We start from the raw sequence: 17,177 nt of genomic DNA, 5'->3' as shown, positions 1-17,177 counted from the left end.
GTTTAAATACTTTCGAAGGAATAAATACTGCATAGTACTTTATCCGTCTTAAAGTATGTAATAATGAGGCTGTTACAGAATCAGACCAAAATACCGCTTAAAAACTGGCTGATGGCTTTTGTTATAAACCAGCAAACGTGCCTCAGATTTCCAGATCTCCTTTCCCTTCTTCCCTCCACCCTGCGCAGCTGATGACCGCGTTTTTCCACAGTGCAAGTGACGTGCAGCCGCTTCTCAGCCGGGTGCAGGCTGCCCCTCGGGTTCTGCCAGCATCCCTGCCTGCTGCTCCTGCAGGCTGCCAGCTCCTTCCTGGATGCCTCGCGGCCTCACTCTGCTCTGGCATCTCTGCAGGATCCCCCGCTCAGCAGGACCTTCCCAAACATCCTCCCTCTCCCACATCTCTCAGGCTTGCATAGTTAGGATGTGTGCCGTGAGGAAGTCTGTCTGTTCCACCTAGTAATAGTTGCTAAGCAGGACATGTCTTCTAGCCACTTGTCAGCACTGGCTGCTTCAGTGCTGGTTGTTTAACTTGTACAAGGAGTTTTTATGCTTTTAATGTCTCAAGCTCTTTTCCCAATCTAAGTACTTTTTTCTGAGACTATATTCATTTTGTGCAGTGTCACATTGATACTGCTCTTCTCCCTCTTTCATAATTGTAGTGATAATAGAAGATCTCTGCCATTTACATCGTAAACGACATAGATTTGTTGTACACAACTGTGTCCTGGCAGTCCTCAGACTCCTCGTGTTGGTGAGAAGGGAAGAGATTTGCTTGGACCCTGGCATTAATTCCCAGGGCCCCTGGGATGAGAAATTAGAACAAGTTTTTTTGTGTGGTTCAGTTAAAACAAACGAGACCTTATTTGTGTAACTGCTCCAAAGTTACAAGCTACTACTTGGCCAAGCCATTTGTTTGGCCCTTGTGTACAAGTTTGTTTTACTTCCAGACTGCTTTTGTAGCATGAATTTTCTTTCACGTTTGAAGTACTTTTCAGTAGCTTGGCTGTTACTAAAGCAAAGGGTGAATTGGCCACCTGGTCCTGTTGCCCTTGCTCAATACTTTCTCAAGACTGAAAACTCTTTTGCATATTGCAGATGTTCTTCCTTGAGGCAATGCACGAATGCTGATGCAAACAGAATGCTTCCCTCCTGCTCATCCACATCGCTTCTCTTGTATTTTCCTTAGCTGGGTCTGGGGGGACCTGAGGGTTGTGCCCTGTGGGGCTCTTTCTGCTCCTTCCTCGGCTTGGGGTCAGAGTGCTGGGGTCCTTTCTTGTCACTGGGCAGGTGCTTGGGACCCTAATGTGCTTTCAACAAATAACATCCTAGTTTTAAATTATTTGGAGCTACAGATAGAACTGTCTGACTTCCTGAAAGGTTTGTTAGCTAGCTGTGGTGTTTAAACCTCAGAATAATTCAAGTTGTTTTCTGTGACAAGTCTGATGGTTCGTGTGACCATCAAACAAAATGGGTATGTTTCTGTGGAAACAGGTCTCCTGTACTTCTGAATCTCTTGTTTGAAGGGGAAGAGGGTGCACAAGGTAGAACAGTCAAGACAGAAGGCGAGATGTGTATCTGAGATAGGGTTGTTCACAAATTGCAAAAGAGAACTGTGTAAAGGAAGAAGGAAACATCCAGCACTTCTGCAGTCTCTCAGGATCCCACTGCTCCATCGTCCATTCCCCTATCAATGGGGCGGCCGCTGTCCTTCGGTACGAAATGCAGGCAGCGTTTCTGAGCAGTGCTGTCAGCACTGATGGTTTAAAGGGAGCCTGCCATTTAAGAACATGAAGGCGATGAACCTCTATGACTTCTGTAAAACTTGGCTGCTGAGAAGTTGCTCGTATTGTGCTGTGTTTAAAACACAGTATAAGCTTTCGGATCTCAAGAAAACACAGCATCCGTCATCACAGCTGTGCCTAAGCAGGTTTAAGATTTATTGTATGAATTATTGTTCTAATTTATTGAGATTCAGACTGTTATCAGCAGCAACAGGAAAAAAAAAAAAAGAACATCCTAAGAAATCTCACTAAAGGAAATACAAAAAGGTACACTCGAACTGTACTTGTTCTTATTTCCCTCTTTCCCCCCCCCCCCCCAAGAATGCATAGTTTGACAGTTTCGGAAGTGTCGTTTTGAGGAACGTTAGGCAGTTCTGTCAGTTTATCTCGTTGAGTTGACACATGGCTGGGGTGGGAAGGGAGGCTGAGCAGGAAAGAAGGTCCTTGTTCCTGAATGTCATTACTGCATAGCTCTCGCATCCTCGGTAGCACACAGCAAAAGCTGAGTCAGAGCACAGCAGCAGTCTGCGCTATAGCAGGACATGGCCCGGTTCAAGATTTTGGACTGCGTGATCAACCACAACTGGAGCTTCATATGTAACCTCTATTGTGCTTGGAGTGGCCAGGTCGGTTGTTTTCTTATCCTTACATATTTTAATATGATTATATAATTTATAACTGGGGGGGGGAGGGAAGGCTCCGGTCCATCTCTTTTCCCCACCCCCCCCATCCTATGGAAAACGTAGGATTAAAAGTATTGCTATGTACTAAGGCATTTCCTAGAGTTATTGGCTATATAAAACATGCTTTTAACTATATAAAAGCTTTTTTTTTTTTTTAACACTTGGAGTACTTTAGGTTGTTCTGTTAAAGTCTTGACCTTTGAGGGAGATTTGCTTCAGGAGTTGCACAAAAAGAGATGTATCACATACAGGAAAGGGGAGACGTGCCAGGGTCATCTGCAGCGTAAATAAATTTAAAGCTGATTTTTTCCCCAGCTTTAATGGGACTCAAACATCTTGGTTGTTTGAAAATACTTTATCATGGATGTGAGAAAAAATGATGTGAGTGGAGGTTTTTTGTGTACTCTTTTGTGAACATGCAGGATAAAATAAATGACCACAGGATGTTATTCAGTCCTTAATATGGACAGCTGTAAGTCTAATTGACTTATTTCCTGCACAACTGGAGGGAAAAAAAAACCTGCCTGGATTTTGAAAGCTTGTTTGTAAATAGAATCCACTTACTAAGGATTTAAAATAGTGCTGTGCTGTTGTAATACTACTTTCAGGGTACTCTAGGTGTTACCTGTATTTCTCACATAACATTTAGTCACTGAGGAGAATTTATTGTATTCTCCTACAGCGTTAAGGAGAAGATAAGCACTTTAAAAGAAAAAAGTTGCAGTTTCAGTACAGTAACTAGAGGCAAGTGATTCAGAAACATTCCCACTATACATATAGGTCTGTTGATGCCTTCTTCTTTTGAGTCATCTCCTTAATGTTATGGGTTAAAAGAAGCCTCATCTGGTGAATTAAAAAAATCAGAGACAAACTGAGGCTTTCTTCCAGTCTTAATTTTCAGATGCTGAGCTGTCTCACTAAGTTTGGTCTAGCTTGCTTACATAGGTAATTGCTTACATTCATCTGTATAGACAAACTCAACCTGGCTAATAGCTTCCTGTACTTCAGAAATCAAGAAGCAAGAAAACGCCTGGCTCATGATGTGGACAGTCCCGTGAAATTTTAAAAGGAGTTTGACACAAGTAGGGGGAAGGGAAAGGGGCATTGTGTGTGTGTGTGTGTTTCATTTTGAGTAATAAACTGAAATGAACTGCTAAGAACCAAAATAATAAACGAAAAAAAAACCAAACCACCCAAGGCAGATTTCACATAACCCAAAAGCTGGAAAGAAAACCAGGCCTTAGGTCAATATACTTGAAACTACTTGCATGCTTAAGGTAGACATGTTGCTGAACTGTTTGTTTTTACTATTTTTTTATTAGATAAGCAGAATATATGATTGCTGTGTGTGTTTTTTTCTTCCCCTGAAATTAAAATCCCTGTGAACTGCACATTTTAGTGAGTTACTGCTGTTGTTTTTTCTTTGAAATGAACTTGTTTGTTCATTTATGGGGTATTACCGATCAGGAAGAGACCACTGAGATGCCATGTAAGAAGTGAATGCTGTCAGCCCTGGAGAGAGAGAGATGCCTCCTGCTTTATGCAGCAGTGTCGCTTTCCAAATCCTCCACCTAGCAGTGCTGGAGAAGCCTGCTGGTGAGAATGGAGGTGGGTGACCTGTGCAGCCCGAGCTAACAGCTCCTTCTGAAGTGGAACTGCTCCAGTTTGGCATATGGCGTCCTTGAATTAGCAGGAGCTATGCAGCTGCTTAGGTGATTTTTATCCATCGTGACCCCAGTAAAACATCAGGGAGTGGATTACAAATTGTCATCTGAGAGCTGAGTTGAAGGCTTGCCTTCTGAGACAACATATTTCCTCCTAAATGGCTGTCAGAAGTGTATATTCAAGGAGAAAATAAAAATGAGCTTAATTGTTTGTTTATCGCTAATGATTTCTTGAATCAGATTATAGAGTTGTTCTTCAGGGTTGTTTTGTTTGTTCTGCTGGCACACACCCTGCTCCTCTCCCCCAATGTAGAGTTCCCAAAGTCTGTTTTTTTAGAACAGGAAGGGAACAAATATGTAAGAGGCAGGAATGTTAATACATGCCCACCATGTTAATACAGATTTTACAAAAAGTACCTTCATGATACAGCGTGAGAGTTGCTGTAACATGAGACAGGTGCCTTTTGTACTCCAATATAGCAAGGTGTTGTGTGTTTTAGAACGTTATGTTTTCAAAGAATATGCAGAGGTCAGGACTAAATTAGGAATCCGAGTCAGAAATCATGTTTTTCAATGAAAAATTTCATTTTTTTAGCCCAAACCTTGGCTGGGATTGATGGCTACGTGGCTTTCGCAGGGTGATCCATGAATAATAAATCAGAAGCCTTCTTGTCTCCCAGTAAAGAGTACAAAACCAAACTGAATTAATTGCAGATTTTCATCTTTACGGGACAGCTTCATTACTTCCGATCTTTCTTAAAATGAGTTACTGCAGAGTAGTGAAACGTCTTGCTGCTTTTTTGTGTTGTCTGTGATGGTCTTGTGAAACACGGGGTAGATCTAAGAGTGGGAGTCTGAACGGGCAATCTAGAACTTCAGCATGAATACAGATTTAGAAATAGTCAAAGAGTAGCAGGTAGAAAGCTTGTATGTGTATGAGGGGATTTGTAAGTGGGATCCTACAGTGTCATAGATGATTAATCCTGTAATTAATATAGTCTGGTGACACTGATAAACTAAGAATTTTTAGTGTTCTCCCTTAAGAAAAAAAGGGAATGTCTTCAAAAATAAATTGAGTAGTTTACAGTTTTTTCTCCTTGTATCACAAGTGCTTTGCCTTCAGGTGTTAGATGAGGGAATAGTAGGTGGTGAACTGAACGTAGGTCTTCAGGCCAGCAAAGAGCTCAGCTCAGCAGCGTGCTCTAAGCAGGCTGTTCCTGGTTTGAGGAGAGCAGGTCTTCCCAGGTTCTCATGGGCTCCAGATTCCTACCTGAGCAATGCCTGTCTACTGTTTTCTTTATTTTATTGCTGTATCCTAACCTCTAAAAGTAACAATAATGTGCTTTCAGCCATCCGAATACTTAATCTTAGGTTTCTCAGCCAAAGGCAGGCATTCTGCAGCGTTCCATCAACTCACAGCTGGTCGGGCGGTTTCATTGTACCGAGTGCCTGGCCATTGAAGCTGCTGGGTTTGGAGGAGCTTCCACTGACATCAACACAGTCTTTGAGAAATAAGTTTGAGTGTTGTGGCACTATAGCGGCCAAGATCTTGTAAATTTTGTTTTAACTTGAGTTCACTATCACAGGCTTTTTCTGTATAGCAGTGTGTGTGAATGAGACATTGCAGCGCAGGCTCAGCTATCGCATCGCCTTCAAGCCTGAGGACGCAGCAGCACTGCATCGGCTGCTGCACTGCAGCTATTCCCTTCCTCTGGAGAATCTCAGATAACATTTAAAAAAAAAAAAAGCTTTTCAGTCTTCTGAATGTGTCACTTGGAGGATGAAATAATAAAGGTGGTTGCATTCCTTTCAGATATTTGCAGCTGATAACAGTTTAGAAATGTGATATGATATCTTATTGTACTCTTCTGTTTAGCTCCTGCCTCAGGGAGGGAGGGAATATGATAAAAATCTTGCCTCATAGCAGTGCAGGGTGTAATGTTTTCAGTTTTGTTGAGTAAAAGGTGTAAAACACTGCAGGAAATAGCTGGTGGCTTTACTCATTGTGGGAATTCACATTGCTGTTGGAGAAACATTTGTAATGTTCAGAAGTACCGGGAAGTAACTCAGCAAGAGTGAGCAATTCAAGCCGTGGTAATAGGCATGCAAGGACAAGTAGTTCTTAAAAAAGCAAGTGAATTTTTGTTAAAATAGGTTTCTCCACTGCCCTCCACCCCGTTCTCCAGACAGATACAAATGTGGATTTAGTCATCGGCATTTACCATTCTTACTGACATGTTCTCTGCAAACCGTGAGGAAATAATGTAGATCGCTTATCATCGCATGGTGGTAGGGCAGTGTTTGAAAGCTTCTGGATTTGCAGCTAAACTGAAAATCCTGTGGACAACTTTCTCCTCTTTATCCTCTTAGTGATATCTCATCTCTGTTGACATACAGATTTCAGATTTTTTTTCAAGTTAATGACTTCACAGACTTTTTTTAAGCAGCTTCCTAAGTATTATATCTTAGTAAATTAAATTGTTCACTGAAAAAGCTGCTTTTCTGTCCTATATGCACAGTAGATTACAAATTTAGGGTTTTGAAATATTTTAACATGAGTGAGTTATGTAGCTTTACATCTGCGTGTGCTGATTTATACACAAACCTTTTTACTTTAGAGTTTAAGGCTTTTAAAACTTGCAGTATATTAATTTGTGCATTATATACTATATTCAAATATCTTAAAACATGGGACCAGGATTATATTTAAGTGGTGTGTTTGTGCCTGCAGGAATTTATTAGTTTCCATATTTACCCAGTGTTAAAGCTTGTAGCTTTAACTATATATCTAGAGGTGTCTGCTTCTGAGGCGGGAAGCTGTGTATTCAGGGGTGTAAAGAATCTTGAAATGTTGTCTTACAAGTTTTGTGGTGTTTTTGAGCCATGTTCTCTGTATTAAATCTTTCTTAGGAAGTTTAGACTTGATCTGAATAGTTCTTCCCTCAAGTCAGTTCTTAAAACTCTTCCCATGAGAGGAGGTAAGTCTTCTGCCAACAGGATTGAATCTGAAATGGCTGTTGGAAGTGAGTTGCTATATTTAGGGTGACAGTCTGGATTTTGACATTGCGGGTCAATTCCCTGATCTTCCAATGGCTTCCTTTTGGCATTGGGCAGGTCAGACGTTCATGTTGCACATGGAACAAAATTTTAAGTAAAACTGCAGCATTGCAAAGTTGAAGATGTTCACATCTTATGTCTGAACCAGTTGAGTTACCAGCAGTTATGACAACGCATTTATGCAGATGAAGTGGTGCAGCTAGTCTTTTGATTTCATATCTTTAAAGCAGGAATGAGTCTATTTACGTTGGAAAGATCAGTAGCTTCTGTAAGAAGATCAACCTCATACCTGCGTTAGAGAGCAGCGTAAGGTGCGTTTCTGTCCCACCGCCGAGCCCACAAAGTAAAGCCCTTGCTCAGCGTTGTAGCTGCACCATGGAGTAGCCCGGTCTAAGTCCAGAGGTTTGCTGGAGGGACAGAGGCTGTGGAAAAGTGGGTGCTCTCTTGGCTGGTTTGGCCAGGGTCCCGGCAGAGCTGATGATTTGTTTAACCAAGCCATAGCCCTTGGCAAGCAGAAACAGTGTGAGCTGGAGGAAGTGTGTAGGTGGTTTCATGGCTGCCTTTAAAGCTGTGCTGCATCTGATTACTGCAATGGGCTCAGAGTGAATCAGGTTTTATAGTGTGCGGTGATTTTGCTCTTCTTAAGAGCTTCTGCAGAACTATTTAGCATGTGTGAATAGGTATGCCATAATAGAGTCTGGTGAAAATGTAGTGAAAACTATCTGGTATGTGGTGTGTCTGATAAAGTCTGTGTTATTCCAGAAAGCAAAAGAGTATACAAACGTTGTCCAAGCTAGCTCCTAACTTTGCAGTAACACACTTGGCTGGGGATGTTGGCAACGAGAGAACTTAATGTTCTCTCCCCATTTGTAGGAAGCGGAGAGGGTCGTGGACAGCTTGTATTCTTGGGTCTGTCAGAAAGTTCCCCTAGGCTGAAAGAAGCAGCGTAAGGCAGCTGCTGACAGGCCGTGACTCTGTGCAACCTCTGTTGATCGCTTCTGTCAGACTACTAAGACAGTTTTTATCATGCACAGAGTAACCTCAAGCTTTGCTTCGACGCTAAGAAAGTTTGCTTTCTCAGTCTCCTGTCTCTGATATTTCCAGATCAGACTCTAAGGTAAAGACAAAGCATTTCCTATTCTTAACAAGCAGGGGCAGAACAAGTAGAGAAGGAAAAGCTCTGATTTAGCTAAATTAAGATCACATGACATTTTGCTGTTATGCTACCAGCCCTGCAGATGTTTCCTTTCTTTCCAGTTTAAGGAGGATGTAGCTGTTAAGAGGGGAGGCTTTTGCTAATGAGCCTATAAGAAAACAAGGAAGCTCTCAATTTCTTTTTTGTTTTTAATGTTTTTCTGACTACATTTAATACTATGAAATGTGTGTTTATTATTCTAAATACTAATTGCAAGATACGAGCAAAAACAATGCGGAAACAGTTTGCATCTCAGACCCGTGAAGTAAATCCCTGTATTTTGCCTCTGCTTCTTGGTGGTATTGCTTGAAATTGGCAGTCACTGTGTGGAAAGAAGAAGGTATGAGCTAAATGCAGTTATTTGCACTTAATTAGGTTTTGAAAAGATCGTAGTTAAAGCATTACTGTTTTACAATGTGCACAACCTACTACAAATGTGTATGTATATATCTCCATGTATACATGTAAATATAGAGATGGATGCACAATATAGTATATTTTCGTAGTGTGTATATATGTGTGTTAAAATTAAAACCCTTAAGGAGCTGAAGTATGCTAAACTTACAAGTGTCTGATACTTAAAGGAGGATCAGATAAGTTTATGCCTTCATCTAGATAATGAAGATGCTAGGTGCTAACTGGAGAAGTTTTGAGTCAAGTCTGAGCTGCGATGGAGCGCTAGTCGTGCCAAACATGATCTTGCTCTTGGTGAAGTCAAAGCACAGTGCAAAAAATCCAGGTGTCAGAACTGCTGTATGGGAAAACCAGAGCTTGCTCTGCATAAAGTGCTAGGTCAGCTCTAACCAGAGTGAGTAGGTTTGTGCTCTCCCTGCTGCAAAGTAGGAAAACTGTTTCTGGATCTCCCCTGGCCTGGAGAGCTGCACGCTCCTTTCATTCAAGCAAGTAGGTCCAGCTGGGCTCCCCTTAGAGAGCCAATTGGTGTTTCTGCATTTAACCCAGAGCCAGGAAAATAGCACACTGAGAACTTTTCAGTTAACAGAAGTGCCATTTTTGTGATCATCTGTTTTCAGATTGTCACATGTTCCTGCATCTTTGAGTGCTTTGCCAGTGTAAAGCTAGTCATTTATGTGTTGCAGTGGAGGGACTTGATTTCAAACAGAGAAGATGGAGTTTTTCAGCTACAGGCTTCTTCTAACCCTTCTTGTTTTCCTGTATTTGATCTCGGGGGAAAAAACTGTGATTTAAATGTGAGAGCGTTTTAAGGTGAGGGAGAAAGGCAGAGGTTGCTGCAGGTAGCCTTCAGCTTTGCTTTTCAGGTCTTGTGGAGTAGGGGTGAGACTGACGTAAGCATCAACTGCTTCACAGAGCAGCCTTTCGTGAACAGTAGAGCACAGTAAGGCAAACTTCAGCTTGGGTAACAAGCTGCACGTGGGGAGGTTTTTGCTGTTTGCTTTTTTTGGTGTGTGCCTTGACCTTTTTGAGGACTGAAATCCTCTCAAAAATACCATTTCTCCTTTGACTGTGTTTACTGCAATGGCAGTTATAGAAGTACACAGAAGCACACGTCCCTCTGTCCATCTCCTTCCACCCCGAGGCAGCTCTGCACCCTGCACGGCAGCAGCGATGTCTCCTTCCCTGTGCGAGCAGCCATCTGCTGCGCTGGCACAAGCTTTGGTTTTGAAGGGTTGCAGCTTTCCCACTTACTTCATGCCTCTGGAGCTGGCCTATATTGCTCTCTTGAGCCTTTCTCCTTACCTGGCCTTGGTTTGAGGACATCGTTAATGTGTTTTATTAGACTGGGTCAGTCACTTCTGAGAAATTTCCAACTGTGTGTGGTGTGTCTGCTGATCTCTGCTGCAGGCAGGTGGCCACGGCCTTCAGTATGAATTGAAGGATTATTCTAGGCCCGGCACTTCGTCTGGGTGGGGTTCACGTTCCTAGAAGGAGGAGGTGGCAGGTTTGCTGCCAGGGCTATCTCATAGCAAATACCTAAATTCACTCTGGTTATTCCCCCAACACTGACCTGTCGCTGTGGCCACCTGGGCAGAACATTGAAACAACAGAGCGGGCTGCTGTGAGTGTGGCACCTGGAGGTGGCCTGCCTCCCGGGCCTTCGCTTTATCCAGTGCTCCTTTCATCTTTACTGCCTTGCTCTGAACCATCTCAGCTCCTTATGGCCATCAGCGAGACCCCTCGTAGGGCTGAGTGGGGGAGATCTGCCCACAGAGACTGCCTCACCACCTCACTCAGGGCCCAACTTCCCAGGCTGGGTGAGGGGTGCACATGAGAAACATGGGCATTGCCCATCTTTGCCCTTAAACTCCTAGTAATTTGTTTTGGTTCTCCTGGTTGGACTGATACCGTTCTTTGTAGTAACTGTCTGGAGTCTTGAAAGGTTCAGATCTTGTTTTGGAGAGCTGGTTGGGTGTGCTGGCCTTTGCAGGCCTTCCCGGTTCCTGCATCCTCCTCAGCTGCAGTTGAGCAGTGTCGGTGCTGGGGAGCCTCAGCGGCCATCCCCCACTCCGCCTGTAAGAGGTGAGCGGGTCCCCTGGGGACTCTGAGAACTCACACGTTCTCTAAGCCGTGGATCTGGAGAAGTCATGCTCTGAAGACTGTTTTTGCATTTTTTCTTCCTTCGTGAAGAGCTTCTGTGAAAGAAGAGCTGTGCTTCCCGGTTCCAAAAGCGGGCTGTCTTTTGCTATTAGCAGTTGTCCTGAAGAGAGGGCCCTGACTGGGCCGATTTTATCTACCTGAGTGCTGTTTACTAACAGTTGCATGTGATGACTCATGCTCCATTTATCTCCACATCTCTTTTTTTTTTTTCTTGTGGTGAGAGCAGTTTTGCAGCTGTCTGATTATTTGAGCTTTGAGGGCTTGTTTACATCTTCATTTCCAGTTTCAGGTGCTTCGTGGCAAGGCAGCCTCCTCTTGGTACCTGCTGGAAATGGGCTCGGCAATTACTCTCATTGGGCATCTGAGTCCTTCCTGCAGCTTTCTTAAATACATATAGCACTAAAATGCACAGCATGGGGTCAGGTATCTTCTCGTATCTCTTGCTCAACCCGTCGCTAGGCCCAGCACTGTGTGTTGGGTGGGTTCCATCTCCTCATGGCCCACTCTGCGAGAGTGGAGGAGTACTGAGGGATGTCCTCGTGTAGGAATAACTCTCCTCTTCTGTGCTTCAGTATGTTTACGTGCCTCAAGCTGCTGGGTGCTTCAGTTCCTGCTGATTATGCTGTTACAGTATCGCTCCTGTAGATAAAGACTTGTTCATCCTGAACTACTTTCACTCTGGGTTGCTGCGTTGCAGTCACGTCTACTTTGAGCGTTACTAAAAAGTACAAGTTGGTATATAGTAAATGTCAGCAATTATGCAAGTTTGTTGTATGTGCTGGTGTGTTGCTTTTTTTTTTGTGCTTGTTTTTTTTTTTTTTTTTGAAAAGGTAGTATTTAAGACAGAAGCTTTACATATACAGCCTTGTTTCTAGCCTCAAAGCTGTCTCTTGATGTCTGGTTACCTGGAGAGAGAAGCCCTGTGGAGATGTTCATGCAGGTAGCTGCAGCTAATTCATGTTTATTATGCATCTGCCCTAAGCTTAATTCTGTAAGTAAATTAAGCAGTATTTAATAATCATATACATATATTTTCTTACTGCTCACATATTGTGAAGGGTAGCTTTGAGGTAGCATGCAAATATGAACATTCTAGTTGGACAATCAAAATACTGAAGTGTTTGGGATGATTCGTTAATAAACTGCAGAGTCTAATTTTGGTGTTAGTAGAGAAGGAAGCTGGTGTTCCGCATAGAATACTGTGGGTATCTTTGGAGTTCAGCTTAAGGTTTCTTAAGTCTGTAGCGTGTATAGCTGTTAAGAAAAACATCAATTAAATACTAAAAAAAAAAGACTTTTTTTTTTTTTTTAATTTTAGATGCCTTTTTTTGGTCTTAGCTAGCATCCAAGGTGATACATCTCAGATCTTTGTGATTTCTTATGTCACGCTAGTTTGGGAAACAGGTTTCCTACCATCACTGTGGGTTTGGAGGTGCTGATGGTTACACCTTGTAGCTTACCTTGCAAGGACAGAAAACAATGGAAGACTCACGTGCGGACAGGACGTTAGCCAAGTTCCATTTCCTGCCTGAACATCTATCCTCCCCTACATCCTTCCTTATCTGTTTCGGGGGAAGACTGCAGGATTTTGTCTAGCATTAAAGTCAGAAGTTAGGACAAGTGCATATTTGACACAGAGGACTGGAATTATGTAGGTTTGGGGGTTTCTGCTTTCTGGTTTTCCTGCTCATCTACTTGCAGGGATTTTTCAGTGAAGAGATGAATGTGTTGCTGAGGCTGAAAGTGATTGAACTCATTTTGTTTGCTTCAAGGACAAAGCTATTTCCTGGATACTGGGAGGATGAATTTGCTTGAGGTGTCAACCTTGTATTAGTAATTAATTTCCTTTCACTGAGAATGATTTACTTTTGAATAAAATGTTATTTTTACGTTCCAATCTGGTTAAAAAACACTAGAAGTACCTTATCTTGCTATGGATTGAGACAGTTTCGGAATGTGATCATGGATTTTGATGTATTCACTCTTAGCCAAACCTCTTCACTTGCAGTCCTCATTTCAGCAGTCAAAAGGCATAGAGCTTGTGATTTTGTGTGAAGAGCAGCAAGAGCTTTCAGCCTACACGTTCAACGCTTGTCACGGTTGTTCTGTGTATGTTGGCCACGAGGCTTTTCTCAGGGCAGTGGTGGTTTTAATGGAGTACTGCCTGAATTTGCCCATAGTGTGGAAAATGTGTAAGAAGTATGGCCACTTTTGAGGTGGTACGGGTATAAATAATTGTCTGGCTTCCTTTTTGAGTGCTGGATATGCCTACCTATACTGCAAATAAGGGTGGTGATGATGGATCTCAAAGACAAGTTGTATAACCTTCTGTGTTAAACATCTGTCTTTCTAAAATGTTTTGCTTTTTTTTTAGTGTTGTCTGTTTCAAGAACGCCCAGGAGCTGTGTATTTTGGGGGTTATACTTGTCCCTTATCACAGAATCATTTAGGTTGGAAAAGACCTCTAAGATCATAGAGTCTGACCGTTAACCGAGCATCGCAGGTCCAGGGAACCACATGTTCTCCAGTGGATTGAGCATTTTACTCTGCCTGAGATCTCTTGTGTTCAGAAGCCTAGTTCTTTGACTACAGAAGATGATAAAGGGTAAAGGGAACATGATGTCCTCTGGGCACGAATACAGTTCTTTGGTTCATTATTTCTGAGCAGGTGGATGTACCAGAAAAGTAGTACTATTTTTTTGAGGGATATCTTCATGCAACTTTTTGTCAGCTTCTATCAAAGTGATTTGAAGTTCTCTGCGTGGTTGAGACTAAAAGGGTCAGTGGCTTGTTATAATTTTGTTTGAAAACCATCACTGGAGGAATCTGATTATTAAAGAAGGTCTGACTTGCAGTGAAATCTCCCATTGTTCTGTGGCTAACAAGATTTTCTTCCCATATAGGTAGTTTTTCCTTCTGTTCTTTAGTCTTAGCCAGAAAGGAACCTTTTTTTCCCCTCCCCATTACCTTTTAAAAGACTTTTTACACTTTCTGTCACATAAAGTAAAATCAATTTGCTAGCAAAGTCCTTTTTTCTTTGAAATTGCAGGTGTAATAGGGCAGTTAGCTAAATGATAGCTACTTGGTTACAAAAAATAGGGCAAATAAATGACCTGATACAAGAAATACCACTGTTTCTAAGCAAGCCCAACATTTATTACAGCATTTGGAATATCCTCTTACTGTCTTAGGGCAATTGTGGATTTGATAATGTTCAAAATCCTTTTTGGTTCTGGCTTATGTCAATGGTGATTTAAAAAAAAAATATATTATTTGGTGCCTGTTGAATCAGAAAAATCGAGTGACACCAATCCATTTTCTGTTCAGCGCATGCACATCTAGCCAAGCTGCTGTTTCAGGTAGCACGTTTCTTGGTAGACGAGCATGGCAAAATCCTTCTGAAGCAGGAGGCGACCTGTGCTTATTGAGCTGTTGGTAGGTGACTCCACCAGTCAGTCTGGTGTTCTTGGCTTTTTATTTTTTGTTTATTTTCTTAATCAAGATTTAGGCTCCAGAAAATCTAGTTTGGCAAACAAACACGCTTACAATGAGATTTTTATTTACATAATTCATTTGTGAAGTGGTCTGGATGATTAAAGAAAAAAGTTAGAACCAGATAACTAGAGTAAATGTGAATGCCAAGCCAGTCCCAAGTGACTTGGGAAATAATTTTGAAATTGTGTGCCAAATACAAAGATAAAATATGGATGAAAATGAGTGATTCAGTGATTCACATTACTCACACCAACTTTAAATTGTTTTTCATGTTTTTTCAAGGATTGATAGTCCAATGTGTAATTGCTTACTACGTTCCCTATTATTCATCTATGAAGATAGTATTCAGAGCTCAAAGCATACCTATTTATCTGTTTAGACAGCCAAGAAGACAACTGATAGTTTGTATTGCAATTGCTTATGACTGTCACTGGACTGGACTGTTTTTAGCATGTTATTTATACAGATCTATCCGTAAATTGTTTAGAAGCCAGAAAATGAGAGAGGCTTTGGAAGCCATGCAAGTTGTGTGTTTTCTTTTTAAATTTTATACCGATGAAATGTGAAATTACTGTTTTGAGATTTACTTTTATTTGGACATAACATAGATGGTTCTAAATAATCATATTTACCATTTTTACATAATTCTGTAGACTGTGTTAAGCTCCTGGTGATTCATGCACTTCTTTAAGGTGCCGTATGATTTTTCGTGGATGCTTTCATCGCTCAGAAAAACAGGGTTAAAGGCAATATTCAAAGCACAGAATGCTTTTTATAGTGCATTTAAGCATCTGCTATATGTCCTTGTAATTGCCTGTAACAGGAAATGATGTTTTGAGATACTTTGTGTAAAAAGCTCATATGAAGCAATCCTGAGGGAAATGATGCTTGAATCATTTTTAGTAGCCTGGGATTCTTCAGTCCTTGAACTTAATTGTATGCGTTCTGACTTTCACATTGAATGTTGAATCTGTAGAGATTCAGTGTTTTACTGAATCAAGCATCCAGATCTTTAGTAAGGAATACAGCAAAACAATCTTCTGTTTGTTAGATTTTATGTGAAATGAAAATAAAGCATATGTATTTCGTTTTCTTGAAATTCACATCAGTCTCCTCTAAAGACAAATCACCTTAAGGATATGAGTTATCTACGTGTTTGTAACTTGATTACTATCACTTTTGGCTCACAAGAAACACCACGTAGGATCCCTGCTTTCAGTAACATTCTTGCCTGTGCAAAACATCATCTGTTTCTTGCTTGCTGTCTTGCACCCTTGTTTTGTTTGTGTTTTTGAAAACTTTGCTTGTTCCTTTTAAAAGCCTTCCCTGGCAAGGGATATTGCTGGTGGGCGTGCTGTGGTTGGACCATTCACGGGGTGACTCAACAGATGTTGGCTCTTTTCTTTGTAATTCAGATTCGTTTTTGTTCGTAGTGGCGGCTCAGAGTTGCTGTTACTGACCACGTCCCACATTTATTATTAATACTGACCTTTTCTCTTGAACTGTTGGCAGACCTCGCGGGCGGTCCAAGGATGGCATGATGATAACCTTTAACTTCTGGCCCGTTCTTTCAGGAAACGATGACTTGCCAGTGGAGTACTGGTGTTTATGGGCAGCTGTTAGTTCAGCAACTTGCGTGAGTGGTAAAAGTTTACTTGAAATTGCAGGGGAATGAGAGGTTTGTTTCTCACTTGAATCAAATACTACGTCTCCCACCCCTCAGACCTAGGGAAGTTTGGCTGCATTTTGATCCTGGGTTACAGTAGGGCTGTAAGTAAACCACAGTGATCAGTTGTAATACCTACCACAACTACCTGTAGGCTAATCAGGGGAAAAAAAAGGGCAAATATATTAGTCCTCTGCTTCTCAGTGCTGCATTTTGCCCTTGTCTATAGAGAGGTGGGGATTGCACTCTTCTCTTGAGCACCAAGTGACAAGACGAGGGGAAATGGCCTCAGGTTGCACCAGGGGAGGTTTAGGTTGGATATTAGGAGAAATTTTGTTAGGGAAAGGGTTGTGAAATACTGCAGCAGGCTGCCCAGGGAAGAGGTTGAGTTGCCATCCCTGGAGGTCTTCAGGAAACGTGTAGATGTAGAACTTAGTAGCATGGTTTAGTGGTGGACTTCAGTACTAGGTTAAAGGTTGGACTAGATGATCTTTTCAGTTTTTTCCATCCTGAATGATTCTCAGAATTAGGTTTGCTGTTTATGTATTCTTAATGACAGATATTTGCTTATTAAAGTTTTTTTGATCTTGTGTACCTGTATTTTTTTGATCGTTCAAAATTTCTCCAAGTGTTGCCTATAAAAACGTGAGAGGAGAAAAAATGGTGACAGAGAAGGGGTAAATAGGTGGATTTCTGCTTGCTAGTCACTTAGTAGAGGAAGTTGCTGTCATGATGTTGAAGCCAATGATTTTTATTGTGAGCTACTTGTTTTGCCATTTTAATAAGACTGAAGTCATCATTTTCAATCATGCAATTTTCCACTCGTGCCATGAGAATGGAAGACCGAGAAAGTACGTTCATTCGTGCAAAAATGAGAAAAAGTTGAGAAGCTGAAGAGATTGGTGGGAAACACCTCAATAACTGACCTCGTAGTCAGGCTAAAGGGTTATGTAGCATTTAACTTAAAGTTCAAGCAATGCAAAGATTAAACTAAAGCCAGCCTCGTCAGTTCCACAGTTCAGACTAATTTTTCATTCATTAGTCACCTAATTTCAGTCTTTT

General features: G+C 41.6%; 1 protein-coding gene across 6 annotated transcripts in view; it reads left to right on the top strand.

The window, feature by feature from the left end:
* Positions 1-17,177, top strand: part of ARHGAP21 (Rho GTPase activating protein 21) — a 124,012-nt gene that overhangs the window by 32,058 nt on the left and 74,777 nt on the right. For 3 of the 6 annotated variants that reach the window (XM_083823613.1, XM_083823615.1, XM_083823610.1), the window contains exon 1: positions 2,187-2,407. The exons of the other annotated variants lie outside the window; for them this stretch is intronic. In XM_083823613.1, coding sequence (XP_083679739.1) covers positions 2,324-2,407 — 84 coding nt within the window. In that variant the 5' untranslated portion in view covers positions 2,187-2,323. Of the gene's footprint in view, positions 1-2,186; positions 2,408-17,177 lie in introns of those variants that run through there. 6 annotated transcript variants of the gene reach the window in all.

This window comes from Anser anser (genome assembly GCF_964211835.1).
Source record: "Anser anser genome assembly, chromosome: 2".
NCBI lineage: Eukaryota > Metazoa > Chordata > Aves > Anseriformes > Anatidae > Anser > Anser anser.
The sequence above is the reverse complement of the archived record's forward strand: the minus strand, read 5'-3'. Positions and strand labels throughout refer to the sequence as shown.